This window comes from Vulpes lagopus, chromosome 2 (genome assembly GCF_018345385.1).
Source record: "Vulpes lagopus strain Blue_001 chromosome 2, ASM1834538v1, whole genome shotgun sequence".
In the NCBI taxonomy this organism is placed as follows: Eukaryota; Metazoa; Chordata; class Mammalia; order Carnivora; family Canidae; genus Vulpes; species Vulpes lagopus.
Window position 1 is genome coordinate 76,074,291 of NC_054825.1, and position 12,680 is coordinate 76,086,970.

A 12,680-nucleotide genomic window follows, 5' to 3' on the forward strand; every position below is an offset into this window, starting at 1 on the left:
CTTTCTATTTATTACAAAGGATCCCCATATCAGTCGTTTCTCTTCTCTGATTTGTTGGTAAGAATATGTATACTTAGAAAAGCCTGATCATCCCATGTTCCTCTGGAATTTGACCTTATGCTGAGAAGTCCTCAAAATCCTGCAGTCTTGGTGCTTCATGGCTGGACTTTGTCAGGTTGTGTCTGGCCCTGCCTCTCCTACAGGCAGGTAAAGATGTCAGTCTTCCTTCTGAAGGACCAGTATTGCCCTCCGTTTCCTGGCAAGCTTCCCAGCCCCCAGACATATAGTGCGTAAGGGGAGAGTTAAGGTAGCTAGATTTCATTGTCTCTATGCAGAAAGATCAAGTTCTAGCTCCTGCTGTAATGAAAGCTCTTCACTGAAAATATTTGGCAGGTTTAATTTTCAGGGTGTTAGAGGGCATTTCAAATGGAAAGGATACCTTGTCTCATTTTTGGAAGAGATTTTCATTGGGCCAAGTTGCAGTTAGGAATGGATTCCGAAAAGAAAAAAAAGAAAAAAGAAAAAGAAAGAAAGAAAAGAAATGGATTCCATCTCAGCTTGTCCAGGCCTGAGACCTTTTTCCTTGTGTTGTCCCACCTTTTAGCTATTTTTCTCTTCATCCACATTTTTACTAACCTAGTAAGTAGAGAACGGAAAGGGCATTTAATGATCCACTGAACGGAAAAGAAATTCAAATGATCCACTGTACTTTTCTGATAGCTTTGACAAAAGGTTTAATGCAGAGGGAATGGAGAATTTTGAGTTATCTGGAGATGAAGAGAATAAATGGGAGGAGCACTGTCATCTTTGAAGTGCACTTGCATTGGCCAGAATTACAGTTGTTGATTTCAATTCCATGTGGGCTCTCAGGTCCTTGCCCCTGCAGGGAGCTGAGGGTTGCCAACAGATGTAGCCACCAGCTAGTGAGAAAGGGAGGAGTTGTACGTTGTACTGCATTGTGGTCATTGGGATTTCTCTGAATATTTCATTTTAGCCACTAACACCTTCAAAACCACCAGTCGTAGTGGATTGGGCCTCTGGAATATCTCCCAAACCTGACCCAAAGACCATTAGCAAACACGTCCAGAGGATGGTGGATGTAAGTACAGCTGTGTTTCAGCAGAGAGAAGTAGTGCACCGCCTAGCTTAGTTTTACATGCAAGGTGGTGGGTGGGGCACAGTGGCAGAAACAGAGGTGAGAAACTTGTCCCTAGTGCACACAGGGGACCACTTCTCATATTGGGCCTGTAGGACAGTTCAAGAGTTACATTTTTTTTTTTTTTTTTTTTTTTAAGAGTTACATTTTTTAACATACTTTAGCCTCATGTTACAGCGGGGTGGTACAATAATCGAAAAGTGAGAGCCAACAAGTGATAGAACCAGGAGTCGTCGAGGACGGGAGGGAGCATTTCCAGCTGGGCTGTTAGCAGAAGCAATGGAGGCCAAGAAGAGGGAGAGCATCCCCTGGGCAATGAGCTGGAGCACACAGTGGCCAGGGAGATGCTCAGTCGATGCACTTGTGATTGGACCCGAAAGCCCCTGGCCCCCTGTAGACACCAGCACAGGGCACACCTGGCATGTGCCCCACTGCTTCCCTGCAGCAGCTCTGGGAGCACGGTTCTGCATTCTCTCACTCAGGCCAAGGAGAGGCTTTTAGCAGACGCTCCAGCCCTTGGTCCTTTGGCTCAAGGGAGAAATGATGGGTTTCACTTTGGTAATCACCAAAGAAACTCCTTTCTTCACAGTCTGTCTTCAAGAACTATGATCACGACCAGGATGGATACATTTCTCAGGAAGAGTTTGAAAAGATTGCCGCCAGTTTCCCCTTTTCCTTCTGTGTGATGGACAGGGACAGGTGAGCACCTGTGTACAGGAATAGGCGGCTGTGGCTGCCTGTCTGGGTTTGGTTTGGACCATGACCGACTATGAAAAACACAGGTGTTTTGAATGCCTCAGAAGTGAAGACCCCGTAAATCTGCCAGTTAACGAATAGTCAACTATCAATAGGAAAACTATGAGTGCTCCTTGCCTTGTTCTGCAGATCATGAGAAAGGATTATATACTACTTTGCGTGTTTACTTTTTGGAAGGTTACATAAGCCCTACGTTGGTTCTGTGTATGAAATTGAAGGGATGGCTGGTGGGCTCCAGTGCTGTGTCACGTACTGTCTAAAGTCAGAAACCGCAACGTAAGGCACTTCTCTCCCTATACGGTTTCAATTTCTTTTTCAAGTCCTTAAATTTGCTAGGAAAACCTACTTTAGCCAAAGAACACCTCTGTCGAAATGAATACTGCCCTCCCCCCTGCTGTGACATGCTATCCATGTATCCTTATTTAAGAGCAGAGCTCCCGGAAATAATCCCTGCCACTACATACTGTCCTACCCCACAAGGATAAAAAAGGTGAATGTCAAGGCTAGAAGCCACTCTTGCTACTCAGACCCCACTCACACCTGGTCTGTCACTTGCTGACAGGGAAGGCCTCATCAGCAGAGACGAGATCACAGCCTACTTCATGAGGGCCAGCTCAATCTACTCCAAGCTGGGCCTGGGCTTTCCTCACAACTTTCAAGAGACCACCTACCTGAAACCTACTTTCTGTGACAACTGTGCTGGCTTTGTAAGTTGTTCTTTGAATGTATCAGGTTTAACTTGGGGAGGGGTATTCGACAGTTTAAGGATTAAGCCAGGCACAGACCTCACAACCTTTACCAACCATCCCAGCTTATAGCCTAAGTAAACGCCCAGAATAACTGCATTCTCAAATGCATGGTTTTTACCTGAACTCATCTTTACCATTCCTCCCGGATTTGGATTTATTTCTGCCTTCATTGTATAAGGTCTGGGGACAAATGGTAAGAAAGGTTGAATTGGGGATATATTGTTTTAAGTAATTATATTCATATGTTAGAGAAAAGAACGATGAGGCATCCCTGCTCTTTCCCCTTCAAAAGGAACTGCTTTTAAGAAGCCCCATGATTCTGCCCACCTCTGTCCCTCCCAGTCCCTGACCCCAGGGTTCTGTATACTTGTTCTTTAGTTTGGAATCCTGAGAAACCTGTCTGTTCTTCGATTCATCTACTTCAGGCCTCAGGAAGGTCTCCGAAGTCCATGCTAGTGAGCTTCTTGAGAACATTTGACTTTGATCAGCACAAACTCTTCCTGTTTGCAGTTTAAGGTCAGGAGAGTCATGATGGGGAAGATTAACGAGGTTTCCTTCCCACTTGAGGAAGAGAGCACAACAAGGGGAAATAAGGAATGGGTGTCACGTCTAGCCTCCCAGTAGACAGATGACTGACAACTGTACATTCTAACTATCTCTTGTCTGTCTCATAGCTCTGGGGAGTGATCAAACAAGGATATCGATGTAAAGGTAAGGCTCAGCTTTGTTGATTGTGTTGTTTTCCCTGGTCTTAGAGGAAACATTTTTTATCCATAGTAGTTGTCCATTGAATCCACTTCTCAGCACAGTTCACAGCTTCATCCCCACACTGGCTTCCCTAGAGCACCCATGGAGAGTGACTGCCACCACAGAGAAGAGGAATACCTGGGTGACCAGTTATGAAGCTCCCCTTTGCGAGGTCCTCTCTCTGTGTGGGTTGTTCTGGAAATAGTGGTGGTGGGTAGGGAGGCTGTTTTCATATGGTCATAAAAAGGTACATAAGAGCTGCGAGCCTCCAGGGGATCTCCTTAAAGTAGGCAGTGTATGCAGGATGACTCAGACACCACTTCTCTCCAAGACAGTAGATGCTGCTTCTGATTCTGAGACTCATGATGAGGGTTTCAACGAGATGGTGAGACCCAGAGGTGACCAAATGAGAAGGCTACTAGCTTTGTTAGGAACAGGAGGCGTCCTAGCTCCTAGGACAGGCATATATATCAGGAGAGCACTGCACAAATGTGGTTTTGAGACTCTGGAGAAGAAAGCGAAAGACTTCCTGACCAGGGTGTCTTGTCCACAGACTGCGGGATGAACTGCCACAAACAATGCAAAGATCTGGTTGTGTTTGAGTGCAAGAAGCGAGCCAAGAACCCAGCAGCTCCCACAGAGAACAGCGCTGCTGGAGGGCCAGCATCCAGTCTTTGCTCATTGGGAGCCAAAGACCTGCTCCATGGTAAGTAGGCACAGAGAACATTCCTCTTGGAAAGTGAAGTGGGAAGGATAAAGTTTTCAGGGAGGAAAGATGATGACCTTTGTCCTTACCCCTTTTAGTAAAAACCACCACAGACTAGTCACAAAAAATACAAATTTTCATGGGAGAAAGGTGGCAGAGAGCAGTGTGAAGGTCTGGTTGGAAAATGGGATGCACGCACCCACACACACACACACACACAAACTCATAATACTCCTCCAAAAAATAAATATTGTGATATTTAAGTTAACATTATAGTTATAATTTTGAGCTTTATTTGGATAAATACTTATGTTCCCCTGGGTAAAGATTAAACTAGGATCCTTATGATGTATCTGGTATTAAACTGTTGATTCAAATTATAAATGCTGACTCTACCAACCTAATGTCTTGGCTACAAAGTTTAGTGATTAAAAATATGTAACATTTTAATAGAAATGCACACTCTTTAAACATCATTTCATTTCCCCCAAATCCTGGAAGGTAACTAACAGAATCTAAAATCTGTACTTATTAAATAAATGTGTTTATTTGCAAAGCAATAAATTTAGATGATGTATCATCTATCCTACAGCCTAGCATTCATCTCACGTATATCCACTCTTTACTCTTCCAGGAAATTACTCCTAATGCCTAATATCTAGGCTGGGTTCTAGGCAAGGGTGGTGGTTGATTTCCAACTGGTGTCACACAAGGGCAATACATTTTGAGGCACACATCCACAAAACTAGAACTCCCCTCACAGTTAAGCTATGGCCATTGTGCAAATGGGTCCCAAAGAAAATTCCTACCACCACCTGCAATAGGACCAAAACTTGAATGCTGAGGGCTAGCTACCACATCCCAGGGTCCACAGAAAATATTTATGGACCATTTCTCTCTAGTGAAGCAGGGGCTGGCCTCAACTATCTGCAGACACTGAAATCATCTAGGCAGCTTTTGTGCAAGTAGAAAATGCTCTTTCCTAGGATAGATGCAGCCCAGCAACAGTGGCCATGGCTTCACCAGTAAAGCCCCTTTACCCCCTAAAGAGGGTGCCTGAAAAGGAATCCACTTTGGGCCTATGGAACTCCTATAACCCTAAGAAAGGTTTTACTTGGAACTAATGTGTCAATCGGGAGTTTCTGCTTTTCTGAGATACAGTATATTAATATGTCATGTATCTTTCTACAGTACCTGAGGAAGGACCTTTCACATTCCCTAATGGGGAGGCTGTAGAACACAGTGAGGAAAGTAAAGATCGGACCATCATGCTCATGGGAGTGTCCTCACAGAAGATTTCAGTTCGGCTGAAGAGGACTGTCGCCCATAAGGCCACCCAGACGGAATCACTGCCTTGGCTTGGCAATGAGGGTCCTTCTGGTCCCTTTCTACTGTCTTCCCCAAGGAAGACAGCCCAGGATACTCTGTATGTGCTTCCCAGTCCCACATCTCCATGCCCCAGCCCCGTCTTGGTCAGAAAGCGAGCTTTTGTCAAGTGGGAGAATAAAGAATCCCTCATAAAATCAAAGGAGGATCTCCGTCATCTCAGACTCCCAACCTACCAAGAGCTGGAACAGGTACTTTCCTTTTCTTTTTCAGACTCTAAGAGAAGTGGGGCTAAACCAGGGAAGAACATGTGAGCGAAAGATTCTGACCAGGTTGAAAGGAAAGGCTTCTGGCTTTCTTTCGAATCAGTGGCAGCGATGTCTCACGTTACATGGGTAGAACAAGATATACTGGGCTCCCTGTTGCCATAGAGGGACCATTTCAAAGTCTGTTCACAATGCGCTCCTTGAAAAAAAAAAGTTTCTACTGATCAGCTTTACCATGCTGACACCCTTTTTTCTAAATGACACTTCAACACATCAGAGAATGTGCTGATCTTCTATATACATTAGACAGTATATGGCAGATGCACAGCTGAATATAATCTATAAACTGATAAACAGCTCCTGGTAGAGTTAAGTTTACAATGTCCTAATTATAAGGTGCCTCACAGAAGCATTATAAAAGGTAAAGTTTACTGAGAAGGAAGAACAGGAGTTTGGGAACATGGTTCCACAAGGTTAGAGAATTTGAAAAGAGGCATAATGAGAGAAGATGTTAAGAAAGAAAAAAAGACAAAGCCAGTTGCCCAAACACTCAATCCTGTAGAGCCAATTACTAATGTACTTCTTTTTGTTTAGAATACAGGGCTCAGGGTGAGGGCTGGCTTAGATGGCTTCCTACCAATGATACGTAACTTAAATCGTTTTAGAAATAGGGAATGTGTTTTTGGAGGCCTGGCAGTACAAATACAAAACTAACATCCATCTAGCTAAAATTCCTTACATAGCGAAATTGCCCAAAAGGGCCTCAGAATTCTCTGCCTTGTTCTCAGTGTTGTACCTTCCCTGTCATACCCATAGAAACTAAATTCGTGTGACACTCTTGGCTTGGTGTCTGGAACAAAGAACATAATATTAGGAGGATCATATGAAAAAAGTAACATTTTCTGGATGAAAGGTATTCTCTTGTTCACAGGGTTTTTAAGAATCAGAAGGTGGCCAGATGTGGGTTACGCCAAAGCCCTTTCTCTTTAGCAGTGGAAACTGCCAAAAGCAACTTACAAGCACTCTGGTTTTGGGGACACAGATTTTGTGATTCTAATCCCAGATACTTTTTAAACTAGCTGTTAAACTGTGCCTTACTTGGTCTGCTGTAAAATACAGGGTCAGGATTTCAAGCTATGGTTTGCCTTTAGATCATGAATAATTATCCCATAACATTTACCTACCACATAGCTATCTAGATAATTTCCATCGAGAAACAATTCATTGTATCCAAACTACCCAGATGCTGCCTATACTTGCAGGGAGAGAGTAATCAATACGTATAATGTAAGAACTTGGGTTCATAGAGGACTGGAGACATCATCATGGCAACAGGAGTTGTATCTTTCGACTCTCCCCTCTTATTTACAACAAACATTGTAGAGCACAGGCACATACAAATCTCCTGGGCATGCAAAGTAGGTGGCTAGGCCTCAGATCCAAGGAAGTTTGGTGAGCTGCTCCACTCCATCTTGCCACAATCAGGCAAGAGCAACAGTGGCGAGGACAAACCAGGTCAGGCATGAAAGGAAGGTACAGAAGTTATGGGCGTCCCACCAGTCAGTGCACCATGGGAGTGGAGTGAGACGGAGGAGAGTTTGGGGACAGAGGCTTAGGAGAAAGGAGTCAGCCTCCCTCCTCAGGATGACACCGCAATGCACCGGGCTTCCTTCCTCACAGAGGAAGGAGGCAGGTAAGAATAGCACAGGGCACTGGAGGAACACATTCAGCAGGTTTGCCCATGGACCTCTGGGAGTACCCCGACTCAAGGATTCCCCCGTATCATCCCATACAGCCGTCCACCTCTGCCACCAGCACTCTGTACACCAGCTTTTTAAACACACACTCCCAAGTGTAGCACCAGAGCCAGCTTAGGTAAAAAGAAACCCAAAACTTCAGCTATAGTATGTGGCCATCTTATGAAAAACAAAAGGACTTTAACTGCCAATTTACCCAACTGTAACAGTCAAAGTAAACAATTAAGAAAGGTGTGTGCTACTTCAAATAGGATGGCAGAGGTATGCTATAGGAAACTCAAGGTAATATGGTATCACAAAAAAAGTAATTCCAGCAACCAAACTCAAAGGCATGGAGTATTGGGATCTAACTGATAAAGAATTCATAGTAGCTGTTATGAATTCATGAGATTCAACAAGCTGCAAGACAACATAAGTAATTGAATGAACTAAGGAATAAAATTAATGAACAGAAGTTCTTTGCCAAAAAGACAAATTTTTAAAGAACCAGATAAATTCTGGAGCTGAAGAATTCAATGAGCTGAAAGCTCATTAGGAAATAAAGCAAGGAAAGAACTAGCAACTTAGAGGACAGGAATTTAGAAATGATTGAGAAGAGGCTAGAGAACAAAGATTTTAAATAAAGTAAAGAAACCCTACAAGAGCTATCATATGATGAGAAAGATATAGAAGGAAAATTAGAGAAATAATAGCTGAGAATTTCCCAAACCTGGAGAAGGAATTGGAGAATACAAGTCCAAGAAGCTAACAGACCACCCAATTTTAATGCAACTGTCAAAAGTCACTGATAAAGAAAGGATCTTAAAACCTGGGGAAAAAAAGAAACCTTTTATAAAGGAAACTCATCAGCTATCAGCAGGTTTCTCAGCAGAAACTTTACAGGGTAAGAGAAAGTAAAATGACAAAGTGTAAAAAGACAAAAACTGCCAGCCAAGAATACTTCATCCAGTAGTCACCTTTCAAATAAAGGCTTTCTCAGACTGAAAACTGAAAGTGCTCACCACCACTAGACCCTGCCTTGCAAGAAATGCTGAAAGTAGTCTTCAAGCTGAACTGAAAGGACGCTAATTAGTGACATAAAAGCAAATGAAAGTACACCATACTTCAACAATGAGAAGCAGAATCAGAAAACTGTAACTATATTAGAATGGTGTATTCAACCTCTTAATTATAGGATAAAGGCCTAAGGAAAACAGCATTAAAGATAACTGTAGCTACTATAATTTTTCAGTGAATTCACAGCATAAAGATAAACTATGACATCAAAAATATAAAAGGGAAGAAATATAAGAGTGGATAGCACTTTCTCTTCGCTCACCTATAAAATGTCAAGATAAAAAGGGATGTTCTAATTATGAGATGTTTTATGTGTAGGCCACACGGTAATCACAAAGCAAAAAGAAAGGAATCTTGCCACTTGCAACTTCCTAGACATGGAAGGAACTAAAGAATATCATGCTAAGTGAAATAAGTTAGAGAAGGACAAATACCTTATGCTTTCACTCGTGGAATTTAAGAAACAAAACAGATGAACATAGGGGAAGGGAAGGAAAAATAAGAGGAAAACAGAGAGGGAGGCAAACCATTAGAGACTCTCAACTACAGGGAACAAACAGGGTTGCTGGAGGGGAAGTGGGGTGGATGGGGTAATGGGTGATGGGCATTAAGAAGGGCAACTGAGGGATGCCTCGGTGGCTCAGCAGTTGAGTGTCTGCCTCAGCAGGTGAGCTGACTCCAGGGCATGATCCTGGAGTCCTGGGTTGGAATCCCACATCAGGTTCCCTGGAGGGAGCCTGCTTCTCCCTCTGCCTAGGTCTCTGCCTCTCTCTGTGTATCTCATGAATAATAAAATCTTAAAAAAAAAAAAAAAAAAAAAAAAAAAAGGAGGGCACTTGATTTAATGAGAACTGGGTGTTGTATGCAACTGATGATGCTAAATTCTACCTCTGAAAATAATAATACAATGTATTAAGTTGAATTTAAATAAAAAATTTTAAATGCTCAAAATCATACTTTACAAAAGTAAACAGAACAAAGGCAAAAAGAAAATGGAGATACAAAACAACCAGAAGGCAAATAAAATGGCTGTAGTAAGTCCTTACATAACAACAGTCACTCTATAAATGGATTGGTTTCACCAATCAAGAGGCACAGCCTGGCTAGATAAAAAAAATAAGACCCAATTCTATGCTGCCCACAGGAAACTCATTTCAGCTCTAACGAGTCACATATTGGCTCAAAGTAAACGGATGGAAGAGGATATTCCATGCAAATAGAAATCAAGAGAAAAACGGGGCCTAGCCATACTTATATCAAACAAAATAGACCTAAAGCAAAAAATAACAAGAAACAAAGGTCATAAGATAATCAATACACCAACAAGCTATAACAGTTCTAATAATATATATGCACCCAACACTGGGCTTCACTGGTGAAATCTGAACATTCAAAGAATTAACACCAATTCTTCTCAAAATCCTCCAAAAATTGAGGAGAGAATACTTACAAAATTATTCTATGAGAAGAGCATTATTACTCTGATGCCAGAGCCAGATTAAGACACAACAAAACTATAGACCAATGTTGCTAATGAATACAAATGCAAGCATTTTCGACAATATATTATCAAACTAAATTCAGGAACACATAAAAAGGATTTTACACCAAGACCAACTGGAATTTATCCCTTGGATGCAACAAGCACAGGTCAACATACACAAATTAATAAATGTAATTTATCACATTAGTAAAATGAAAGATAAAAAGAAATCACAGGATCATCTCAATAGAGGCAGAAAAGGCATTTGACAAAGTACAACACCCTTTCATGATTTAAAAAAAATAAATAAAAAGGCATACTAGGTATAGAAGGAACATATCTCCACATAGGAAGAGCCCAAAATGATAAACCCATTAACTAACATACTAGTGAAAAAAAAGTTAAAGCTTTTTCTCTAAGATCAGAAACAAGCCACAAGGAGGCGGACTCTCACCACTCTTATCCAACATACTACTAGAAATCTTAGCTAAAGCAATTAAGCAAGACAAAGAAATAAACAGCATCCAAATCAGGAAAGAGGTAAAAGTATCACTATTTGCAGACGATATGGGTCTGTATATATAAAATTACCAAAACAACTGAAAAACTGAACTAATCAAAAATTTCAGTATAATTGCAGGCTACGAAATCAACATACAGAAATCAGCTGCATTTCTACATGCTAAGGATGAAATATTGGAAAAAAGAGAACTATCCTATTCACAATAGCACCAAAAGCAATGAAATACTTCAGAATACATTTAACCAAGGAAGTGTAAGAGCCGAAAACAAGACTTTGCTGAAAGAAACTGAAGACACAAATGGGAAGATATCCCATGTTCATGATCAGAAGAACTATTAAAATGTCCATACTACCCAAAACCATCTACAGATTTAATGCAATCACTACTAAAATACCAATGGCATTCTTCACAGAAATAGAAAAAACAATTCTAAAATTTGTATGGAACTACAAAAGAACAAAGCTGGAGATATCATACTTCCTGACTTCAAACTATACTCAAAGCTACAGTAATAAAATCAGTACAGTACTGGCATAAAAACTAACACAGACGAGTGGAAGAATAAGGAGAGCCCAGAATTACACCTTGAGTATAGAGCGAGTTAATATTTAATAAGGGCACCAAGAGCACCTAAGGGGGAAAAGGATAGTGTGTCTCTTCAACAAACAGACACTATCTCAAACTTAAAAGCTTTTGCACAGCAAAAGCATTAACAAAATGCAAAGGCAATAGAGAATGGGAGAAAATTTTTGCAAACCATTAATTTGATAAAGGGTTGATATTCAATTTATATAAAGAATTCACACAACCCAATAACAACAGTTCTTTTAGTTTAGAAGAACCAAAGAGACATTTTCTAAAGAATACATACAAATGGCCAAGAAGTACATAAAAAGATGCTCAATATCACTCATCATCAAGGAAATGTAAATCAAAACACAAGCTATCAAGTCACACTTGTTAGAATGACTACCATCAAGAAAACAAAATACCAAGTGCTTGCAAAGATGTGCTGAAGAGAACCCTCTTGACCTGTTGCTGAGAATGTAAATTAGAGCAGCCACTATGGAACACAGTGTGGAGGTTCCTCAAATATTAAAAGTAGAACTATCATATTATCCAGCAATTTCACTTCTGGGTACTTATCTGAAGAACACAAAAATACTAACTAAATACTAACACAAAAAGATACATACACCCTCATGTTTACTGCATTATTTATAATAGCCAAGAGACAAAACAACCTAAGTGTCCATACCTCATCAATGTCCATACCACAGTAAAAATGTCCATACCATGGAGTATCATTCAGCCATGAGAAGGGAATTTGCAGCAACATGGATGGGCCTTGGGCACATTATGCTAAGTAGAGAAGTGATAAGTATTGTATAACATCACTTATACATGGAATTTTAAAAAGCCACACTTGTAAAACCAGATTAAAATGGTGGTTACCAGGGGAACCTGGGAACCAGGGAAGAATGGGGGGTACAGATGGTGTTTAAGGGTACAAACTTAAAACAACTGGTAAATAAGCCTAAAAGATATAATGCATAGTACAATGACTACAGACAATAATCCTGTACTATAATCCTCAAACCTGCTGAGTCCAGAACTTAAATTATTCCAGTTATTAAAAAGGATAATACTGTAATGAAAGGTACTGATTGTCTTTATAATGGCAGTATTACAACCTATCAAATTAACATGTTGTACACCTTAAATTTATACAATGTCATAGGTCAAATATAATTCAATTTTTAAAACTCAGAAGACTGGAAATCAACTGCCACAGAGAATTGGATAATTAAGTCCCAGTTTAGGGGGTAGAATAAAATTCTTTATCAAAGGAGTCCATTAGTTTTCAGTGATTTGGGGAAAAAAAACTTAAATAAACTATAATATTTTGTATGACAGTACTGAGTCACTGTTTTCATACCTCAGACCTAACCAGAGACTCCATTTCTGCTAAGTTTAGATCTCCCACGATGCAGCATCCGAAGGTTTTATTATCCACGTCTTGTCTGGGAATGGTTTATTCCACCTGCTAGCCACCTTTAATTCAATAACAAAAACTAATTGCTGTTTGCACATGCTTACTTGGTATTTAACTTGTTATTTTCTATTCAGAGCAAAATAACTGTCTTGAAAATA

The 12,680-nt window shown here is 40.7% G+C and overlaps 1 protein-coding gene across 1 annotated transcript in view; it reads left to right on the forward strand.

The window, feature by feature from the left end:
- The window catches only part of RASGRP1 (RAS guanyl releasing protein 1), a 76,088-nt gene that overhangs the window by 60,518 nt on the left and 2,890 nt on the right, over window positions 1-12,680 (forward strand). Inside the window, 6 exon segments of the mRNA XM_041743874.1 lie at window positions 995-1,099; window positions 1,746-1,855; window positions 2,475-2,619; window positions 3,336-3,372; window positions 3,962-4,114; window positions 5,306-5,691. Of these exon segments, the coding sequence (XP_041599808.1) occupies window positions 995-1,099; window positions 1,746-1,855; window positions 2,475-2,619; window positions 3,336-3,372; window positions 3,962-4,114; window positions 5,306-5,691 (936 nt within the window).